General features: G+C 41.0%; 1 protein-coding gene across 1 annotated transcript in view; it reads left to right on the top strand.

Annotated features, from left to right (window-relative positions):
• TSHR (thyroid stimulating hormone receptor) overlaps window positions 1-23,914 on the top strand; it is a 114,993-nt gene that overhangs the window by 60,215 nt on the left and 30,864 nt on the right. The window contains exons 3-8 of the mRNA XM_066388558.1: window positions 1,083-1,154; window positions 4,333-4,407; window positions 13,855-13,929; window positions 16,867-16,941; window positions 18,354-18,431; window positions 22,641-22,709. Coding sequence (XP_066244655.1) covers window positions 1,083-1,154; window positions 4,333-4,407; window positions 13,855-13,929; window positions 16,867-16,941; window positions 18,354-18,431; window positions 22,641-22,709 — 444 coding nt within the window. The remainder of the gene's footprint in view (window positions 1-1,082; window positions 1,155-4,332; window positions 4,408-13,854; window positions 13,930-16,866; window positions 16,942-18,353; window positions 18,432-22,640; window positions 22,710-23,914) is intronic.

Here is a 23,914-nt window from a genome sequence, read left to right as displayed (position 1 = left end):
TGTGTTTGTGGGACAGCCGAGCTCGGGAGAAACACTGGACACAGAAGGAGTGGCCGAAATGCGAAGCTCTGGAAGTAGGGATGCAAAATATTGTGAATGAACCTGTAGTTAATCGAGACAGGATCATATTTCCCCCACTTCACATCAAACTTGGCTTAATAAAGCAGTTTGTTCAGGCTTTGAATAGAGAAAGTGAATATTCTCAACATATTATTTCTGCTTTTCCTGTCTTATCTTTCGAGAAGATAAAAGCAGGTGTATTCAATGGACCTCAAATTCAAATCCTCATATGTGACAAAGAACATGCCAGGAAGATGAATAAGGAGGAGAAAGCAGCATGGCAGTCTTTTGTGGCAGTTGTAAAGAACTTTCTTGGCAACAAAAAAGCAGAAAACTATGAACTTCTGGTTCAAAGAATGCTGTTGGCTTTCCATGACATTGGATGTAACATGAGCACTAAGATTCACTTCCTGAACAGTCACCTTGATAAGTTTCCTGAAAATCTTGGAGCTGTTAGTGATGAGCAGATTACTGCTGGAGCACCAAATGAGATTGTCCTCAACAAGTACACAAACGCAAGAGCAACAAACGCAAATTTTGCCTCAATAGAATTTAAATAAGTTTTGCACAAATTTATGATTAAAATAAGTGTTTTATTATGTTTTCTTTTGAAATAGTAGACAATTTCTGATGCAATCATATCTTTTAGTGTATTAGTGTATTTACTGCATTATATAAATTATTATATTTTCACAAAGATCATGCCCAAGAAGACATTCTACTTCATTATGTTAAACTAAATGTTGAAAATTTTACAATAAGATAAAAACCTAAAATCTTGAGTTGCAAAAAAAACCTGTAACTTACAGAGAAAAACTAATGTCAGATTTGAGATCAGCACACTCAAATTAGGTCAGAACAAGTGTTTTTGTGGATGCAACAGAAATTTTGTTGCCCAGTGTTATGTATGATGAAATATACACTGTAAGGACCATCATGTCTCTAATAGTGTGTTCTGTATAATTAAAGTGAGTTACTAGAAAAGTTCAATGATTAAAACTCTGTGCATCTTATTTTTACAGGAAGTTTATAGAGACTCATCTGAAAACCATTCCAAGTCGTGCGTTTTCAAATCTGCCCAATATTTCCAGGATGTAAGTCATTTTTTAATATAAAGAACTTGCAACTGTGGTATTTTCTAAATGTGTTCTATCCAGAAAAATAATCTATATATGCAATATATACAAATTTTCTGTATAAGATGTTTATTTGATTTTGCTACATCTCTATCCCCTGATTCCTAAATAATTTTTTAAAGCTAAAATAAATTGAAATTCATTTGGCCTTGAAAATTTAATAATTTTTTATGTATTTTAGTATATCTCGAGATGTGGCAAAATCTTAGCTGGAAATCTCTCCCATAAACAGACTTCTCTATCTATACTCAATCTAGCCAAATTACCGAATCTTGATTCACTTTTTATCACCAGTACAAATGCTTACTTTTTGCCATAAATGTAGCCAGTGATTTCAGATTTCACTATTACTTAATATAACTAATTCCTAAATGAATATCTCTAGCCTCAACCTGTTCTTACAGGTCAGGCCTGCGTTACAAACTGCCTTCCAAATATCATCACCTTGATGTCCCACTAGCAGGACAAATAGCATTTCCCAAATAAACTTTCTTGAATGGCATTTGTTGAATGAAAGCACCCATACGTACACGAATCATCAAAAAGGTTATAAGTCTAGGGGGCAAGACGGAGATCACCAAGGAGACCCCAAGTAGGTTTGCCTGGGACGGTACAAATTCCTTCCTATTATTCTGGCATATTAATTGCACCCTGTTTTAACTCACAAAAATATCCTATTTTGCTTGATAAATGGTGTGTTCACCCTCGTGATTACATAAGACTTAAAGGATAAGAAGAGATTTGAGGAAGAAGTGGGATCTGAATTTCCTGGTTATAAAAATGGGATAAGCAAGCGGAGAACCACACCCTTCATCCCCTGATAAGTGATTCCTATGTGTTGGTTTCCCAGTCTAGCTACGAGAGTCCTCTACAGGGGCATCATTCAGTTGGAGAAACTGGAACTTTAGTTATGACATGACCTGAATATCCCCACTAAAACCCTGAGAAAGCTCTGTACTTCTAAACTAAGGGATTCAAGAGAAAATTTGAAGCAAATGAATGTGATGCAAAATTAGCTAAACAAGTCCTATGTATTTGATTTTGCTACACCTCCATTCCCTAATTCCTAAATTATTTTCTTTTTTTAAGTGTGTCATTTTTTAATTTTCTATTAATTTATTGTGTTAACATGAATTCAAGTGTCCCACTCAATACAACTTCCTTACCCCAACTTCCTTGTTTCCCATAGTCCCCCTCCCCCTTTCCCCCTGGGCCTTGCCATCCTGTTATTCATATCTCTGTGTTATGTATATATAATTTCACTAATCCCTTCACCTTCTCTGATCCCATCCCCTCATCCCTCTTCCCTCTGACAGCTGTCCCTCTGGTTCCTGTGACCCCGCCTCTGCCTCTATTCTGTTCCTCAGTTCACTTTGTTCATTAGATTCCACTTATATGTAAGATCATATGATATTTGTCTTTCTCTGCCTGGCTTATTTCACTTAGCATAATAATCTCCAGGTCCATCCATGCCATTGCAAAAGGTAAGATTTCCTTCTTTTTCATGGCCGTGTAGTATTCCATTGTGTATATATATTTTTTAAAGCTAAAATAAATTTAAATTTACTAGGTCTTGAAAAGTTAATAATTCTTGGTGTATTTTAGTATATCGTGGGAGGTGACAAAATTAATTTAAAATTAGGCTTTAAAATGAATCTTGTCTTTCAGATTGCTCAACTTCATCCATTATAAATCTCCACAATCTTTACACAATAAATTAATCTTTTCCAACATCTTCTGTTGCTTTCTCTATGTTTTAGCTATATTTGTATCAAAATAATTTATGCAATGGTATCTACAAGTGGCAATATAGTGGCAGACCTGGTAAATCAAGGGATAATTGTTTAGGGAATAGATAATTCAAAAACAAAAGTACAGGGCCTTTAGAATACTCCTAACGACCATGGTAAAACTCAACTAGAACAGTCAGAGCTCCTCTTATGAAAATATTTTACTGACAGATTCAATGCAATAAAAAAAGCCCAGTGGTTCTCAACCATGCATGCACATTAGAATCATCTGGGAAGTTTATAAAATAAAAGTGTTTGCCCCATCCCTTATAAACGCCCACTTAAAAATCCTGGATGAAGTCTGGGAGAGCTCTATTCTTTCCAAAGCCTTCCAGGTAGTTCAGTTGTATGGCCAGGGTTGAGAATCTCCACTGTGGCTATGGGTGGACACCATCTGTTAATCATTAATTTTCTTAAATGTCATATAAATGCCTCTCAAGAATTTGGCTGCATTAGTCATTCTCATTATAAGATGGAATTTCAGGAGACTACTTGAAATGTCATTCCTTACGTATTCTTGTAGTTAGAAGTTTCTTGTTCTCCCTTTTTGGTGCTTAGAGCTTTTGAGTTATCTTTTGCTTACAAAATTCAAAACAAGCCTTGAATTTTCAGCCCCATCAAAATCAAGAACAGAAGTACTGACATGACATGCAGTCATCACCCTATGGAATGTTCCACTAGAGCAGTGTGGCTTTCTCTTCATCTTCTTTGAAACTGCACCTCTAATTCCATGTTATTAGGTACTCCATTGAAAATTCCTCTTATTCTTCCTGATGTTCTTTTTAAATGTCTTTTCTTTTCTGCTGTTTTGAGTAATTCACCTATTCATTCATTGATTCACTTACACAACTTTATTGGGAGTCTACCACATGCCACGTACTGTGAAAGGGACTCAAAATTCAATGGCCACCAGAAAAAAAACATGGTTCTCCATTTCATAGAATTTGCAGTGTAATGAGACAATATACAAATATCATCCAAAGAGTTGCCAGGTTGCACTGTGATAATTAGGGAAAGGAGTTCACGGTGCTATAAGATATATTGTGGGAAATTTGACATAATCAATATTTGGGGAAAGTTTCTGAAGGCAGAAGTAACATTTAAATGAAACCTGAAGGAGGAAGAGGACTTCATGTAGTGGGAAACCTTTCAGGTCTCACAGAATCTTAAAAAAAAAAAAAAAAAAAAAGTAGTAACTAATTTTAACATAATTAAGGAGAACATGAGGATTGTGTATGTTTTATGATCTGGGAAGCCCCTGACAAAGAAGTTGCATCAAAACAGTATGTTTAGAGTTACCAACCCTACTCACTTTTTACTTTGTCTTATATGTTTGTGGTGTTCAGCTACTTATCAATAGATACGACTCTGCAGCGGCTGGAATCACGTTCCTTCTACAATTTGAGTAAAATGACTCACATGTAAGTACAGTGAAAAATGCAGCCTAGATCCAAGCCACTGCCACTCTTGATTGCTAATTTTGGGGTTCCAGATGGCAGTGACAATCTAATTATGGCTAATGGGAAGACCATATGGGGAGGTCCTTCCGGCAGATGAACAGAGCCTTCCGGCAACCCCCCGGCACAGAACCCTCCAGGTTGATCCAGACACCGCTTAAATACCAACTAGTGATCCCAGTGGATTCCACATTGAGTTATAATAAAATGGTTGTTATTTTAGCCACTTTGTTTGGGGTCATTTGATAGCCAGAAGAGGTGGCAGTTATATATCAGTCAACAATGGGTAAAAGACATTGAGGATTTGCAGGAGAAACTACAAGACTGGCAGATTTCTCTGTAAGTTGTTGAGGGTCCTAAGTGGATACAGATCAGCTCTCCTGGGTTTTAAACTTCAGCTGGGTTACTATTTGGACCCAAAAGTATATGTACCTCTGTTAAAGATGAAGATTTATACCTGTTAAAAGTAACAATGGGCCTGACCATGTGGTGGCACAGTGGATAGAGCGAAGGACTGGGATGCAGAGGGCCCAGGTTTGAGACCCCGAGGTCACCAGCTTGAGCGCGGGCTCATCTGGTTTGAGCAAAAAGCTCACCAGCTTGGACCAAAGGTTGCTGGCTCGGGCAAGGGGTTACTCGGTCTGCTGAAGGCCCATGGTCAAGGCACATATGAGAAAGCAATCAATGAACAACTAAGGTCTCGCAACAAAAAACTAATGATTGATGCTTCTCATCTCTCTCCATTCCTGTCTGTCTGTTCCTGTCTATCCCTCTCTCTGACTCTCTCTTTGTCCCTGTAAAAAAAAAAAGTAACAATGGCCACTCTCATCTCTTATTTCATTTCCTCTATAAAGAAACCAATAGCATATAGACGGTTGCCCTTATTAACAATATCTTCTAATTACTGAATGCCTTTTATGGGCAAGCACTCTGCTAAAAGTACTTCACATAGATCATCCCACTTAATCTCACTAAGCCTCAGTTTCCAGTGTGTAAAATGAAGACAGTAATGCACGGCTGACAGTGCTCTTGTCCAAGTTTCCACAGCTAAGAAAGTACAATCAGAATTTGAAACCAAGAGTGCCGACCTCCAAAACCAGTGCAAAACCATAATATCTCTTTTAATGAAAAGCAGACATAATTAAAGAAAATGCTACCTTCAAAAAAATGTTCTTACTTGTATTTAAATTGTTTTTCTTCTTTTTCCAAGTGAAAGGAGAGGAGATAGACAGATTCCCACATGCTCCTCAACCAGGATCCACCTGGCAATCCCCATCTGCACATCTGGGGCCATGCTTGCAACTGAGCTGTTTTTAGCACCTGAGGCAGAGGCTTCACAGAGCCAACCTCAGTGCCTGGGGCCGACGTGCTCTAACCAATCAGCTATGGCTGTGGGAAGGGAAGAGAGAGAGAGAGCGAGAAAGGGGCAGGAGATGGGTGAGGAAGCAAATGGTCACTTCTCCTGTGTGCCCTGACCAAGAATTGAACCTGGGACATCCACACACTGGGCTGATGCTCTACCACTGAGCCAACTGGCCAGGGCTATGTGAATTCTTTAAAAATCACAAGTAGGCCCTGGCCGGTTGGCTCAGCGGTAGAGCGTCGGCCTAGCGTGCGGAGGACCCGGGTTCGATTCCCGGCCAGGGCACACAGGAGAAGCGCCCATTTGCTTCTCCACCCCTCCGCCGCGCCTTCCTCTCTGTCTCTCTCTTCCCCTCCCGCAGCCGAGGCTCCACTGGAGCAAAAATGGCCCGGGCGCTGGGGATGGCTCTGTGGCCTCTGCCCCAGGCGCTGGAGTGGCTCTGGTCGCAACATGGCGGCGCCCAGGATGGGCAGAGCATCGCCCCCTGGTAGGCAGAGCATCGCCCCATGGTGGGCGTGCCGGGTGGATCCCGGTCGGGCGCATGCGGGAGTCTGTCTGACTGTCTCTCCCTGTTTCCAGCTTCAGAAAAATGCAAAAAACAAAAACAAAAAAAAACAAAAAACAAAAAAAAATCACAAGTAAATAAAAATTCTACAGCTGGGTAGGTAAAATGTGTGATTTTTGGCAGGTAGTGTGATAAGACTTAATTTTGGATTTGTTACAGGTCTTAGGATCCCAGTCTTAGTCCCAATCATTGTATAATCCTAAAAGTAGCAATATGTATCTTCCAAGCAATTTGGAAAATCACTTTTATATAGTTGTATTTTCAGTGGAAAATCTGTTGATAAACTTACATTTTCCTCACTGTCCTTCAAAAATCTGAACATTTATAAACTATTTGAATGAACATCTATTGTTTTTCATTCCTTAATAAATTAGAAGAGGCATCAAAATCATGAATATCACCTTTTGGTTATAAATTATTTTCCCCCAGTTATATAATGGAACGTTCGTGGTAAAATATTTTCTTGATAATTATCAAAGTAGATTTCTTCCATTGGAAAGCCTTGGCAATATAGGAGATAACTTTTTCTGTGAATTAATAGACTATTACTAAAAAGCAGTACTAGTTTAAAAATCAGGACTTTAGAGGGTAAGGATCTAATATATCTCAAGAATTTTGTCAGACATTATACTTTTTGACCCAATAATTTCATGTCTATAAATTTTCCCTAATAAAATAAACAGCAGTAAGGAAAAGTTTATATAAAAAACCATTTGTCTCAGAGTATTAATTTATAATTGCAAAAACTTGGAAACCAATAATGCTTAGCTAGGGGAATGGCTTAATATTAAACACTGAGCAACTATTAGAAATCTGTTGTCATAGATTATTTGATCCCAGAAGAAATGCTTTTGACATAATACTATTTATGTCAATTGAGCAAAAAAGGACAAAAAAAAATAAAGACAAAAAAACTCATGGGGCCCTGGCCGGTTGGCTCAGCGGTAGAGCGTCGGCCTGGCGTGCGGGGAACCCGGGTTCGATTCCCGGCCAGGGCACATAGGAGAAGCGCCCATTTGCTTCTCCACCCCCGCCCTCCTTCCTCTCTGTCTCTCTCTTCCCCTCCCGCAGCCGAGGCTCCATTGGAGCAAGGATGGCCCGGGCGCTGGGGATGGCTCCTTGGCCTCTGCCCCAGGCGCTAGAGTGACTCTGGTTGCGGCAGAGCAACGCCCCGGAGGGGCAGAGCGTCGCCCCCTGGTGGGCGTGCCGGGTGGATCCCGGTCGGGCGCATGCGGGAGTCTGTCTGACTGTCTCTCCCCGTTTCCAGCTTCAGAGAAAATACAAAAAACAAACAAACAAACAAACAAAAACTCATGGACGTGGACAACAGTGAGGTGATTGTGGGAAGGGAGGTTGGGGAGGGTGTGGGGGAATAAATGGCGATGAAAAAAGATTTGACTTGGTGTGGTAAACACACAATAAGGTATACAGAGATGTGTTATAGAATTGGGCACCTGGAACCTGTATAATTATGTTAACCAGTGTCACCCCGATAAATTCAACTTTTATAAAACAAGATATACTTACGGAAAGAGAGAGAAAAACCCTGATTTTCTTTGAATCATGGAATAAGAGATTTCACATTTTTTTATGTAAATGTGTTTAAAATTTTTACAGTGGCTATGTATTATCTTTATAGTCAGTCAAAATAAACTTTTTAACAATGAAAGTTCCCTTCAATCTGCATTAATCTTGAAACTAATACTTGGTGCTAAACTGCATAGATGATTCATTATGTGATAGAAGCCTATCACAAAGTGTTACTTTAGAATGAATTTACCTAATTTCAGTCCCAGTTTTCATCCTGGTGCTGTACAGCATGTAAAGGATTTAAAGGAACACAATGATGGATTTGCCAATACATACACATCTTGTTTTAATAGTTAAATAATTAGTTCCTACTTCCCTGTATCTCCCAGAGCTAAGGTAAAGTTGCACATAATAGATGTCTAATAATTTTCATGAATCTCTCCCGCCTCTATGAACCAGAGCGAGCAGACCTAGTAAAAGTCAGAGTGGCCTTCCTCCCTTTTTTTTTTTTTTTTTTAAACCATTGGCACTTAAAAGCAGACTACGAGCACGGTGAGTATCAAAAGAAAGAGTGAAAAAGCTGGGCACTGGCTGAAAGCTAGGTTTTTGGCTAATGCTCTCCTTTAGTTTCTTGTTTTAAACAAATGTCTTACACATTACGGCATTTGTAGTTCTTAAAAACCCAGCTGTACTGACTGGGACCACTTCTCTTCTCTTCGGATACAGCTGTGTCCTTGTCCTGTGTGAGTTTGAAGCTTTCTCATCTCCCTCGGCCCCACCTAACTTGGCAGGTGGAATGCCAACTTGGCTTCGCCATTGCCCTCTGTTGGTTTTCCAGCTTGGTGTGCTTTTCACTCGTGGACTGGGGGTGTTTAGGGTGTGGGCAAATGTCTCTAAGCCTGAGGATCATAGTTATCTGCCATGACCCAGTGCCTGTTAAATAGCTGAGGTGGGAAGGGAGCCACAGGACGATGGAAGGAAACCCATAGTTGGAAAGTTCCTTTATTAGAAGGGTTTTGTTTTGTTTTTTATAAAATCCTTTTTTTATTTAATTTTTTTATTTTATTTATTCATTTTTAGAGAGGAGAGAGAGAGGGGGAGAGAGAGGGAGACAGAGAGGAGAGAGAGGAGAGAGAGACACAGAGAGAGAAGGGGGGAGGAGCTGGAAGCATCAACTCCCATATGTGCCTTAACCAGGCAAGCCCAGGGTTTCGAACTGGTGACCTCAGAATTCCAGGTCGACGCTTTATCCACTGCGCCACCACAGGTCAGGCTATTAGAAGTGTTTTAAGCCTCCATTCCCCTTCTTTCTGTTCCCTTGTCCCCCCTACCTGAGAAGTCCCTTCTCTCGCCTTGCTGATTTCCCACAGTCTTTGGGTTTAGTCCGGGCTACGAAGTGCCCTCCACATTGCCAGTTGTTTTTGAATAAGCCAGACCCTCTGGTCTTGACTCTTACTGAGACTTAACAAATGTTTCTCAGGAAAAGAAACGGGAAATGGAATCTAGACATATGATTAAATGAATTTAATGTGTGCTAAATCATTAATCTGCTCGTTTGTGACAACACCACACACTGGGCATCAACGTTACACTTTTTATCTCCGTGTCTGTTTTATTTGCAATCTAGGAAGGAAAATTAAGCAATAATACATATTTAGATCTCCTCTTAGTTTTGATGGATAATTTCCTTTGTTTATTTATTAATTTTTAATCTGCACTTAGAGTTAGAAATCCTAGATCCAGGCCCAGGGTTGCCTCTTACAGTTGAACAGGAGACGAGGTGCTTCACCTTTATAAACGTGTCTCTGCTGTTTTATCTGCAAAATGAGGGTGACATTACCTGCTTCACTCAAGTCAGTTCCGCCATTCTGTCACTGGCAGAACCGTCGTGAGTAATAAGAAGTACACCCTTGTGTTTTTCCCCTGTAATTTTCCAAGGCTGGGTGTTTCTAACCGCCAAGCTTCACGACCCTGATCTATTTCCCTGACACAGCTACATTGCACCGCTCCATAGAGGAGCATACTTGAAGATGTGAGCAGACGGCCCCGCATATTCAAAAAGAAAAATTTGATGTAGAATATCTATTGCTTTGCTATTTTTTTTTTATTAAAAGTGTGCTTTATATTTTAAGGATTTTATCGATGCTTATTGTATTGGTTTCGGTAGGCTAATTACTATAAGAAATAGACAAAAATGTGGAATAGCCTTAAGGTGACTGAAGTTTGTTTCTTGCTCCTGGGACAGCACTGGAGGAGAGAAGGTCAGCAGGACACCCCTCTGCACACAGTCACCCCTGGGTCCAGGCTGCTGGTCCAGAGCCCCTCCTCCTTCCACATCTGTCCACATTATTAAGGAGGATGTCACCATTTCAACCCACTGCGCACCTATTGCACACAGCCATTGTTCCCTCGGTGTCCCTGGCTTCCCGGCAGCGTAGCTACCCTCCTGTACACTCAGGCCAGACTTGCTTAACTCAGAATTGTGTGGTTCAGATTCACCCTCCCGGGCATGCTTGGAACTCACTCAAATGTGGACCCCTCTTTCACCCTGCTCCTCATACCAGAGGTTCGGTGGTACTTGCCTCTACTCCTCTTTGCTTGCTTTCTTAGAAAAGGTCGGACCACCTGCATTCACTTCTGACATTGTCTCCATTTAGCTAAACTACTGGCAGTCTATACTCCCCTCCCCTTCTTTACTTCAGAAGAGATTTGAGTTTTTTCTAGCTTTATTGAGCTATAATTAACAATATAACATTGTGTAAGTTTGAGGACAAGGTACTGATTTGATACACTTACATGTTGCAAAATGATTTCCACCATTGCATTAGCTAACACCTCCATCCTGGCACACAATCTCCATTTCTTCTTTATGAGAACATTTCAGATCTCTTGTAGCAACTTCCAAGTACATAACACAGCATTATTAGCTATAGTCACTGTACTGTACATTAGAGCCCTAGAATTTGTTAATCTTATAACTGAAAGCTTGTCCCTTTCATCAATATCTCCCAATCCCCAACCCCCAGCCTCTTGTAACCACCACTCTGCTCTCTACCTCTCTGAGTTCAGCTCTTTTAGATTCCCTACACAAGTGATATCATACAGTTTATCTTTCAGCAGAGTTTCTTTTTTAAAGTCATTTGTGATAAGTGTTGAGCTGACTGTCTTCTTACCTTGGAAGGCAGCCTCTTTCTCCTGGTGTTTTCTTGTGTTATCGCTTGTTCATCTTTCCTTTGACTCTTCCGTCTCCCAGAATCCCGTCTTCTCTCTGTGTCTCCTGGCTTCTCCTGCAGCCTCTCCTGCCTCTTCCTCCTCTCCCGGCAGCCATGCAGATCACAGCCTCATTTAACCAGCGGTAACCAACAGCTGGTCGGCATTGGGCTTTCATCCATTACCTCTAAAGCTGATTCCGTTGGGCTGCTCTTAGTTTTACCCTTACATTGGGTTGGTATGCTCACTGAAGTCTGCTTACTTAACAATATTCTGATATGGGACAACTTTTCCAGACTGCAAACCACACTCAAGACAAACTCGCCTAAGTATTTTCCATTTGATTGTCCCCGACAGCAGTTTGAATCCTCCTCCCCAAATGGGAAAGCTCCAACAAGGATTCTATTGCTCACCTTGCAGAGGGAGAGCACCGCCTTGACCAAGTGACAGTCCCTCCAAGGAGCAGGGCAGGCAGCTCTGCAATTGCGTGCTCAAGTAGCCAACCACCCCAGTTACTCAGGGCAGAGGGAGTTCCAGGGGTGAAGGGCTTAGTTTCAAATCAGGACAAAAAATTTAAATCTAGCTTCAAGTGGGTCTTTCTTTTTTTAAAAGTGAGAGGAGAGGAGGTGGAGAGACAGATTCCTGCCTGTGTCCGCACCAAGATCCACCCGGCAACCCCTGTCTGGGACCGATGCTCGGCCCAGTCGAGCCACTGGCTGCAAGAGGGAAAGAGAGAAAGAAGGGGGAGGGGAGGGAGAGAAAGGCAGATGGTTGCCTTTTATGTGTGCACTGACCAGGGATCGAACCTGGGACCTCTGCATGTCAGGCTGACAGTCTATCCACTGAGCCAACCGGCCAGGGCCAAAGCAGGTCTTTCAGTGCAGGGTCTTCGTTGGAAAAAGATCATGATATGATAAATTAGGATTAGTGGAAACAAGGCGAAGATTTTGAGGTGAGGAGTTCTAAGAGTTTTGGGGATATAAATTGTTGACGCTTTCTGTTGAAGGACTAATGAGTCCTTCAAGAAGTTCTTGTAATGAAAAAGTTATAGTAATGAAGATAATGGTCCAATAAGGTTATATTAATACAGACAGTAAACTGAGGTAGGGAAGATGATAAATAACTTTTGTTCTCAGGAGTAATTCCATCCTCCTTTTTCCAAGGTCAGTTTCATACTCTAGATCCTTTGTCAAATACCAAACTTAGTACTTTGTTGTTGTTGTTTTGTTTTTACATTTTGTACGAACATTGCAGCGCCTCCAGCTCAAGTTTTATGTCTGCCCTAGCTTCATTCCACTTAGGAGAATAGCAATAACAAAATAATTGTTTATAGAGCCCTCACTGGGAGTTAGGTCACAAGCAAATTCCTTACAGGCATTATTCACTCCTAACAAGAGTTCCTGTAAAACAGGTGCTGTTACTGTCCCTATTTACTTTACATATGAGGAACTTATAGCTTGAAAAGGTCAAAGAACTTGCCCCAGGTCAGTCAGCTAGCCAGCCAGCCGTGGCAGAGCCAAGATTCGATCTCAGGTCCAGCTGACTCTTCAGCAGTAAAAAGGAGCAAACTGCTGATACATGTTACACAAAGATGACCACATTATGGTAAAGGAAGGAAGCCAGACGTAGAAGACTACGTATTTGTGATTCCGTTTATACGAAATGCCCAGAGAAGGCAAGTTTATAGGGATAGAAAACAGATTCGTGACTCCAGGCATGGCAGAGGGGATGGGAATTACCTGTGAACGGGCATATACTTCTGCTAGTCATTGGCAGAAAGATTCTAAAACTGGACTGTGATGGTCTTTGCACAGTTCTATAAATTTACTCAAAATCATCTAATTGTATACCTGCAATGCATGAATTTTATGGAAATGCTCTTTCAATTAAACTGTTAATAAATAAAATTACAGAGGCCAGATTCTAAGTCTTTTAATTGTCACCATCAACAACTGAATGCAGGTTCCTTTAGGCATCAAGCCTTCAGTGCCGTCCCAAGAGGAAAGGCTGCTGTTTTTCTGGGCTCCTCTGTCCTCTTCATGTAAGCACAGGGGGTGCCTTTACACTCTTTTAACTAACCTACATGTATTGACTACATTTAACTTTACCAATGACAGCCTATTTCTAGCAATCACTGATTTCCCTAATGCTAACGGCATTTTGATTAGCATGTACATAAGCTATGTAAATTACAAACATACGTGATATCACATCACATGTGCTGCGGAGTCTCAAATTACTGACTTAGAAAAATAAACCCAAGTAGACTGTTGAAATTCACTCACTACACCCACTCCCTCTGAAATAGCAATTAACAGAGGGACCTCACTGCTGTCATTACATGACTACCATCCATCAAATCCACTCCACCTCCCAGCCAGGGCCAGGATCCTTGCTGCTGCTAACAATAGAGATTTCTGTCCTCCACAAACCACTGAAGAGGTTTTTCTTCCCTATTTACACTAAAGGTAAGAAAAGGCTCTGACACCCAATTAAGAGAAAGGCTTCTGTTGAATTCAAATGGACCAGACCTAAGTCAGAGAAGTGAGAGGGCTGAACAGCTATTGTGTCCCTGCGAGGAGCCAGGAGGTGTTTCTTGGCACTGACTCCTGGTAGGAACAGTCTGTGGGGTACACAGCAGTGTGTATTCTTGTCGCATTAAACCTGATTTATGTCGTTTCTGTTCTTATCAAGAACAGAAATGGATGTGTTGTGGTGAGTGTGCTTCTTGTAACCTTTATAGAGAGATCCGGAATACCAGAAGCTTGAATTACATAGACCCTGGGGCCCTAAAGGAGCTGCCTCTTCTGAAGTTCCTGTAAGTATTAGCTCCACTCCAGTCCCATTCTTTAATTGTGTTTTCTAGAGCATTATAATGTTATTGTCTCCCAGGGACCTCCCTGGGGTGATGTGAGCCAGGCTCGGGTTAGTAGTGCAGGACCTGGGGCAAATCATGTCCTGTACTTAGTCCCCACCCTTGCCCATCGGGTGAGGAAGGTATGGGGTGAAATCATCCACATTGTAAAAACACTCTTCAAAAGTCAGCACATAGTCCTGGGACCAGAGGCCTGCTCTAAGAGACAGGAAGGAGAAACCATTATATAGATATATCTCAAGTTTTGACACGTAAGCACATGTTTATTTGGCGCATGTGTGCCTCTCTATTTTTATCACTTAATGTATACATACTGACGTAGCAAATTAACTAAAACAAAGTTGATTCACGTTAGTCTTATGTGTGAAGCGACAGTGTACCCATGGCTACTGATAAAGTTCATTTACGCCACTGTAATTTTTACGAATTTCAACAAGGAAGAAATGCTACAGAAGCATGTCTGTCGCATCCACCATATTCCCCGGACTTAGCACCCTCCGACTATCACTTGTTTTTGTCCTTACAAAATTTTTTGAAGGGCAAAAAATTCAAAAATGAAGAAGATATCAAACAAGCACTGGTTCAATTTTTTGCATCAAAAGATAAAACATTTTTCAAAAATGGGATATACAAATTGCCCTCACACTGGCAAGAAATCATTAATAATAATGGCAATTATATTATTTAATAAAGTTTATTGACGGTAAGAAAAATTTGTATTTTGTTTTATTCCAAAAACGGACAGGACTTTCCGGTAGACCTTATATATACATACACACACACACACACACACACACACACACACACACACATAAAATATTTATTTGATAGTATAATATAAAATTATATTATATTACATATTACATTTCATATTACATATTATATATTATATATTTGTATGTTTGTTAATTGGAGTATAACAGAACAAAACAAAACAACATAGAGAACTCTGAGTGCCCCTTGCTCAATTTTATCAGAACGTGGGCACTGCAACAATAGGAGAGTGTCTGCTACACAGCAAAAATAAAAAAGCCACAAAGCATAAAATCCAATCTCCTAGAGGCTGTGCAGACAAAAATGGAAAGGGTAGCCTTACTGCTTTGTTTTGGTGACACCTTAATCATACTTCCATGAGAACAGAAGCCACATTTTTGTCCTCTTGCATCTTTAGTGCCTAGCACAGAGTAGGTGCTCAATAAAAATGTGTTCAGTGGCTGTGTGTGTGTAGCTTCGGGTCCTCTAGGCGCCAGCTGGAAGAACCCGCCCCACCCTCCCTCTCTCCTGCTCACATGTATTGTGAAAAGTAAGAACATACAAAATTATGAGGAAGAAGAAATAAAAATCAACCTAATCCCGATGCCCAGAAATAATCACTACCAACGCAGTTCATTTCCATTTAAGAATTTTAAATAAAAGTATATAGCCATATATACTTTACTAAATAAGTTTTTATGGATGAATAGAAGTTATCTAAGTAAAGAAGGGGGTTGAGGTAGGAAAGACAGATAGACAGATAGGACAGAATGGTAAAGACACAGAGGTGTGGAACCACCTGGCTTATTTGGGGAAACTGAGACTCAGTAGTGAAGAGGGGGGAGTGGGAGATGCCGGAAGAATGGAAAAGGATATTGATGGGTGAGGTGGCTGAAGGCGTGTCTGGGGAATGCCAAAAACTTATGGGACAAGGCAGTCACTCGTTGTGGACTTTGTGTTTTGATCAATAACTCTGATGTGATGATCCCCTGCTATCTGCAAGGCTTAATGGGGAACACATAAGACAGTAAAGCATTGCCCTTGCCTTCAAGAATGTTATAATCCAGTTGGGGAAGATATGTATGAAATTGAAAAGTTCCTCCCATGCAGGAAAATTGGTAAGTGACAAATGAGAATCACATACATTGTTTGGGGGATAGAGAATTAGATGAGACGTCAAAAAGAAGATGGACTTGTCTAGGGTTTTGAGAAAAAAGAGGTCCTGATCCCAGCCCCTAACCTGGCATTTCAGTCCTGTCCTATATGTTCTCCTCTCAATCTTGGGCCTGTCCCCCCACTACTCTTCTATGTGAACCATGATTGCACTTGAACTAGTTTGTCTCCTGTTCCTCAGATATACCTTGTGGAACCTCATTCTGTCCCTTGTTATCTGCGAAGTCCATTTGCTCTCCTGAGGCTCTGGCTCCTGCTTCCTCTTCAAATCCTATGTCTTCCCCTTTAGAGGGATCAGGTCAGAATTTACCTTAGAAGGTACATCAATAGAACTAGAGATCTCTCCATCAGAAGACTTTCCTTAAAGCTTCACTGGTGGCGTCTGGGTCTCACCCCATGCCACACCAACCCTCTCATAAACATCTGTTTTTACCCCCTACATTCTAGTAACTGCAACAGATGTTAAACCAAGTGAATCCAGGAGACATCCCGAGCCTGCCAGTTTTGTATTCATGCTGTTCATGCACATGTTTTACTTTTGACATTTTGCCCTGATAATACAAACTTTGGAAAGTGAAGAAAGACATCTTTGACTACTCTCCTTCCTTGGACGGACACAGTTTTTAAGTGGTACTGTTGCCATGGTATTCCCATGACTGCCATGGGAAAACCATTCTTGGCAAAATAATGAGCACAATATTATGTGGAGGTTGATAGAGGAAGCTTGGCTTGGAGTTGGGTGATTATACTGTCTTCCTGCCCCACCCTCCCCTTATTCCAGACACAACACATGTACACCACAGTGTCCTCCAATTAAAACAAGGAAATCAGGTATTTAGTGGAGGAGCTGGGATTTGCTTCCCGCCTCATACTTTCAGCTGTTACAGTAGTCTACATCTTATATGTTTCTGTTCTTAGATAATTTCTATTTTTTCTTCTCTTTCATTACTTTAGTGGCATTTTCAACACTGGACTTAAAATATTCCCCGACCTGACCAATGTTTATTCCACTGATGTGTTCTTTATACTGTAAGTATGCACATCTGTAGTGTTTGGCAATATTTGATTTGTCACTGACAAGGAATAGAGTGTAGCAGCCATTGGTGTTGGTCAAAGCCTCATGGAGCAGTTGTTTTGAGAAAGAAGCAGTGATCAGCTGTGACAAATGCACTGATGGATGAGGAATGTCAAAGACTGAGAAATGGCCATTGGGTTTAGTAACCTGGGGCATTGGTGATCCTGATCATGACAGTGCCAGTGGAGCGCTGTTGGTGGGGAAGTCTGGTTAGAGGGAAAATTAGAAAGGGAGAATCAGAGAGAGTGGTAACAACTCTTTGAGACGTTCTACTGTTGTCTCAGTAGTTGCTGGATATTGGGTCAGGAGAAAAGGTTTGTTGTGGGGTTTTTTTGTTGTTTGTTTGCTTAATGAGAGAAATTGTGGCATGCTGGTTTACTGATAGGAATGATTAAACAGAAAGAAATTTTGATGATGATGCTAATGATGATGACAGTTTATCATCTAGTTTTTAAATACTTGTTAAACACTTTCTAATGCATTATCAAGGTTGCTCCTCTCAACCACCTTTTTAAGCCATAAAAGGAAGTTATCATTTCTCCATTCTACAAATGAAGAAACTGAAGAATAGAAAACATAAGTGACTTTTCTGAGTAGAGTCCCAAGGAGCAGTCACTAGGGGGGCCCAGACTACTACCTGTCACTTCCAATTGGTCATGTGCTCTTTACCAAAACCTGTGACACAGTCAGGTTTTAACCTGGTTGTACAGAAGTGCGGGGACATATGCAGAGAGAGTTACAGGTTGACTTTGTACTACACAGTCAACAGAATGTGGAGTGATAGGATCCAAACTGTTGAGATTTTGTAGAAAAAAAAATTGACCATGCTTCCTAGCTGCAGAAGAGCTCCGTTCAAATACAGGCAGTCTTCCAGCAACTCGGCTGGCACAGAAATGCTCTCCAAGGGTGTCTGCTTGGTAGTGCTTTCCGAGTAGAGAACACGTGAGTAATATTTAGGAAATGAAGTCCACTGATCCCATTCTACTGACTCTTTTTAAAGGTTCTATACACTTAGAAAACTCTAGTTGCTATGGACAAAGTATTTGTCACATAGATCCACAAGAGGTCTCTGAGACCCACCTGCTCCCCTTGCAGATAAGGATTTAGTCAGGGGTCTCAGCCAAGTCAAAGCTCACTTGCTTACTGTACACTTGGGGCTCTGAGTGCATGTCCATCTAAAATAGCTCTCACCTCGCTCAACCTCTGAGCCGCCAGGGCTAAGTCAATGACACTTAAAAAGAAATAAGATTAAACTACATCGTTTCAGTTTCTTTGTTTAAGTGAATATGTGCAGCAAGGGACCATCTCCAAAACAATAAAAGATAAAAGCATGGTTTTCACCAAGTGTTTTGTCCCTCTCTTACAGGGAAATTACAGACAACCCCTACATGACTTCAATCCCTACAAATGCTTTCCAGGGACTGTGCAATGAAACCTTGACACTGTGAGTGTTGTTATCATTTTTTCATTCTACAAATGCCAACAACTGAATTTTGAGATGAAAACTGTCATATTTTCACAGGCCATCTAGGAACCATTCTATTTTATAGTAATCACTTTATGGTCTACCAACGGTTTCACATAATTAAATAAGAGTATCGCTTTATGGTATATTTTTCTGCAGGTGACCAAATGGTTTAGGTAACAAGACAAGAGAATTTTTTATAAAAAATAACCAGCACCCTTTATCTGTGAGGGGCCATGTAGGCTTTACAGACCACATTGCCTTAGTGACAGCTGCTAAATTCTGCCATTTTAGGGCAAACATAGCCATGCACAATGTGTAAAGTAATGTGCATGGCTATATTCTAGGGGTCGGGAAACTTTTTGGCTGAGAGAGCCATGAACAGCACATATTTTAAAATGTAATTTTGTGAGAGCCATACAACAACCCGTGTACTTTACACATTATCCAATAAAAATTTGGTGTTGTCCCAGAGGACAGCTGTGATTGGCTCCAGCCACCCGGCAACCATGAACATGAGCGGTAGGAAATGAATGGATTGTAATACATGAGAATGTTTTATATTTTTAACATTATTATTTTTTTTATTAAAGATTTGTCTGCGAGCCAGATAAGCCATCAAAAGAGCCACATCTGGCTCTTGAGCCATAGGTTCCCAACCCCTGCTATAGTCCAATAAAGTTTTATTTAAAGATAAAGCAGTGGGCCAGATTTGACCTAAAGGCCTTATAATATAATATTTTGTATTCTATTATCTTCATTGTACAAAGCAAATTTAAGTGACTTTTCCAAGGTCAGTGAGTTGGAAAATGGTGTCACTAAGGGGCTTTCATACCGTCTGCTCTCGCACTTTAACTCTGTCCTCATGAACTAGGTATTTAAGCTCTCATGAAGGGATCTTGAGTAGAAAGCATAGTACTGCTCAACATTATTTTTTCAGTTTGAATGGTTTCCATACTTTATATGTTCAAAAGGAGATGCTTTATCAGAGAAATTCATGAACTGTTCTAATGAGAAGAAGGAAGAGAAGAATTAAAGAGAAGTTTACTGTCTAGCCTGGTAGAGAATTCCTCTCTCTCATTCAGTGAGCCACAAAGCAGAGTTGGGACTGAGGCCAAAGGGTCCCTTCGCTCTAGTTTCAGAATCACTGCCCACGTTCAGGCGTGGTGGGTGTGCTGTCACCTGGCTCACTTTCTCTGGTCACACTGCAGTTCAGGGGCTCTTCGTCATATAAAAACCTGACTGAATTATTCCCCAGCAAAACTGCTCGATGTTTTTACACAGCTCTTTGAAGAGGCTGTCTCCAATCCATTCTAAGTCTATCAGTCTAGGTCCTACAATGCTATCTCAACCTCTGGCTCTCTATCCCCACTCATCCTTCTCTTCAAAACATAGGAGGGCTCTCTTGAAGAAAGACAAGAGCCTCCTTCTCAGCCACCACTTCATCTGACAGCACAGCAAAGACTTGGGGGTCTTAGCTTGCTCATTCCCAAACCTCAAGGCCATTTACTTCTTCTGTAAAGCTGTCCAGTGTACCATTTACCACCAAACATACCTAAGGGCCATTCAGTTTCTTTATAGAATGGTACCTTCAGCTTTGGGCATTTTTTCCCCTATGAACCCATAACCCAAGCAGCTGTCTCAAGTGAAAGCAGATCATTGTCCTACACCCAGCCTGGGGCCCAGCAGGTATTCAGTAAGCATCTAAATGAGGATTTCCTGACACCCAGAGGTGGGATAGTGGGAGCTGTCTACTATGTTTTCAGATGACTATGTCTACATTCTTGCAAAAGTCCTTGCTTCTTTGAAGTCCATGCTCAAAAAACTATAAACATGAAAGGATATGTGTCCAACAGCAGTTTGGACCCATATTCCTGGTAGGTAGAGTTCAATCAAAATTTGTTGTCCTTTTTTCTTCCTTCACTGTTTTCTCTTGTCAAGGCCTACTTGTCTAGTAAGAGCTTCATTTCATCTCTGAGATGTAATTCCAACAAAGAACAATTTTTATCACGTAGGACACTCAATGAAGTTTTGGTAAATAGAAAAATCAAATGTATAATTCCCACATCTTCATAAAATAACTCACACACACACAAAAAAACTATCAGTGTTTCTTATTCTCCATGCCCAGTGTCCCTGTGCACTGCAGTCTTCACCTAGGGTGCCTTAGGGACTGGAATTACACTCATTGTGCAATTATTTAAAACAAGCAATGATGACCTCGTAGTTCTACACAGAAGATAAATTCAGCTTTTCAAGGTATTCCTTTTAATATGGCCATCTCATAAGTGTTTCTCGCTGTGTTAAATATGTAGGCATTCCATTACCCCAACAGGCTTTTGATTGGGTATTATTATCATAGTTTTACAGATGAGAAAAGTAAGAATAATAGAGGTTGAGAAATTCTCAGAATCACTTACTATGAAGTGTCAGAGCCAGGTGTAATTCCAAATTTGGAGTCTCTTTTGTGCTTTTTTATGTGTCACCAGAGTGTACAGGTGGTAGACTACAGTAGTGTTTAGAGTTGCCACTAGCTGTGCCTGATTGTGGTCAAGGCCACCTTCTCTTCACTCAAGCCAGTATTCCCCAATCACCTCCACGTATCCCATTGTAGACCAGGGTTCCCACGGTGGGGCTCCTTCTCTGCACAAAGGGTGTGTTTTTGGTGAGTTGGAAGAATGGCTTTGGAGGTCAGGAGTCCTGATTCCCAACAGCTCTGCAGCAGTGTGGTTTTGACAAGTCACCTTCATGTCTCAATAATTTAACTAGGAAATAGAGGTGATGACACTTTAGTCCAGCCCCTGAAATCATTGCATAAATTAATTGGTTGAAGAAACACAGCAACATATTAAAACAGGGGTCGGGAACCTTTGTGGCTGAGAGAGCCATGAACGCCACATATTTTAAAATGTAATTCTGTGAGAGCCATACAATGACCTGTATACGTTATGCATTATCCAATAAAAATTTGGTGTTAAAAAAAAAAAATTGGTGTTGTTCCAGAGGACAACTGTGATTGGCTCCAGCCACCCGCAACCATGAACATGAGCGGTAGGAAATGAATGAATTATAATAAATGAGAATTTTTATATTTTTAACGTTATTATTATTTAAATCTAATAATTTATTAGATTAATCTTTTTATTAAAGATTTGTTTGTGAGCCAGATGCAGCCATCAAAAGAGCCACATCTGAGCCCTGGCCGGTTGGCTCAGCGGTAGAGCGTCAGCCTAGCGTGCGAAGGACCCGGGTTCGATTCCCGGCCAGGGCACACAAGAGAAGCGCCCATTTGCTTCTCCACCCCTCTGCCGCGTTTTCCTCTCTGTCTCTCTTCCCCTCCCGCAGCCAAGGCTCCATTGGAGCAAAGATGGCCCGGGCGCTGAGGATGGCTCCTTGGCTTCTGCCCCAGGCGCTAGAGTGGCTCTGGTCGCAACATGGCAATGCCCAGGATGGGCAGAGCGTCGCCCCATGGTGGGCATGCCGGGTGGATCCCGGTTGGGCGCATGCGGGAGTCTATCTGACTGTCTCTCCCTGTTTCCAGCTTCAGAAAAATGCAAAAAAAAAATAATAATAATAAAAATAAAAAAAGAGCCACATCTGGCTCACAAGCCATAGGTTTCCGACCCCTGTATTAAAACGTTAAAAATTCCACAAAAGGGCATGGCCTATCTACTTTCTTAAATTTGTCTCTGAAATTCAATTTACTTCAGTCCACAACAACTAAGCATTTAATCTATGCTAAAGCCCTGAGAATAAAAACATAGATAAAATACAAATGTGAAATAGCATTTTAAACAGAAAAATATAAAACCTATGCGTTCAGACGGATAATGTCTTTAAAAGTGTTGATCTTTAAAAACTGCAGTTATTCCTCCATTATTGACATGGGGTTGACTATTAACTGAAACCCTTAACTGTGGCAAATCTTTGTTCATCAAAGTAAATCTGTTTCTGAGAAACAGTTGTCAAGTTATTAGCAGCTAAGTCTGGAAAATGGAAATTCAAACTGAGAAACATTATTCTATGTCCCAAACTAGACATACTGTAACGTTTTCTTGTGAGTTCAGATGTGGGACCTGAGAACCTTCACATACATTTCTGACACTGAAGTACTGAAGCCCAACCTCAGAAAAGGGCCAGCACCACCTCTTAGAGGTCACTGATTTCTCCTCTCTCTGTTGATTGTAGGAAACTATACAACAACGGCTTTACTTCAATCCAAGGACATGCTTTCAATGGGACAAAGCTGGATGCTGTGTAAGTCAAGAGGAGCCATGGAAACTTCTCTCCTGCCCCACACTCCCACCCCCACGAAGGACTGTCCAGTAGGCTGTAATTCTTCTAGAGATAGTTTCTTCCAGAGCATTCCTTAAACACAGTTAGTATGACTAAGACTTGGGGAGGATGTGAAGAAACCTGGCAAGAGGCAGCTCTAGTGGACACTTACATAGACTCCAATTTTAAATCCCAAAACTTTTACCCTCAATAGAATGGAGAACCAGGGGGGGGGGTCGTCTTCAGTTCTCTTATAGGAGTGTCTGTGTGTGAATGCTCATCCACTATGTGCATGAAGTGAAGGAGTGTCTTTCATAAGTTCAAAGCTGTTCAGAAAGTAAAGGTTTTCTTTTAGTTTTTTATTTTCTGTTTTCAAGAAAAGTGGGAGTTTATATTTGATTCACCCAGAAACAATGCAAAGGCCATATTCAACATTTGCCTTCCCCCAAAATAATGCCTAGGACAGAACATAAACACAAAAAGGTAGCCATTGACACTGGTTTCTGTCTTTGTTGTGCTTTTCTGTGGGGTCTCTGTGGTCCCCAGTTTCTGTGCCAGGGCACACTTTGTGTCTAAGAGCTTGTGGACTGGTTCAGCCATACTGGTGTGTGTTTTAATCTAACATCTAACAGGTGAAATGAAAAATACCTTCAGAAGAGTCTGCTTCCCACAGTATGGTAGGGCTAGTTTATGTGTAGGGTACTCTACTACAAAACAACTAGATCATAATTTTTTTTTAATCTTGATTTCATAGCTTCGAGACAGGCAAATAAAACAAACTAATAAACAGGGAGCTGAAACCGAAGTGGTGAGTGTTCACCGAGTGTGCAGTTCCCTGGGTGTAGCTGCCAACATCAGTATTATTGCCAGGAGGAATCCTTGCAAAATCCGCAGGCTCATGACTCGAGATCTGTTGTGTTGTACTGGGTTTCTCCAGCTTTAATGAGCCTAATAAACCATCATGTAGACCTTGTCAAAAACTGTATCCTGATACAGGTCTGGGGTGAGCCCCAGGATTCTGCACTTCTAACTAGTTCCTGGGCTATGCTGATGCTTCTTGTCTATTGACCAAGTGGCGGGGTGAAGTAAATGACCTGTACAACCCTATGCAGAAGCCCTCAATGCAACAAGAAACAAACAAACATGTAAATTAAGTGATGTTGTTCTGGCTTGGGGTTTAGTGGTGG

Source organism: Saccopteryx leptura, chromosome 6 (assembly GCF_036850995.1).
Source record: "Saccopteryx leptura isolate mSacLep1 chromosome 6, mSacLep1_pri_phased_curated, whole genome shotgun sequence".
In the NCBI taxonomy this organism is placed as follows: Eukaryota; Metazoa; Chordata; class Mammalia; order Chiroptera; family Emballonuridae; genus Saccopteryx; species Saccopteryx leptura.
The sequence above is the reverse complement of the archived record's forward strand: the minus strand, read 5'-3'. Positions and strand labels throughout refer to the sequence as shown.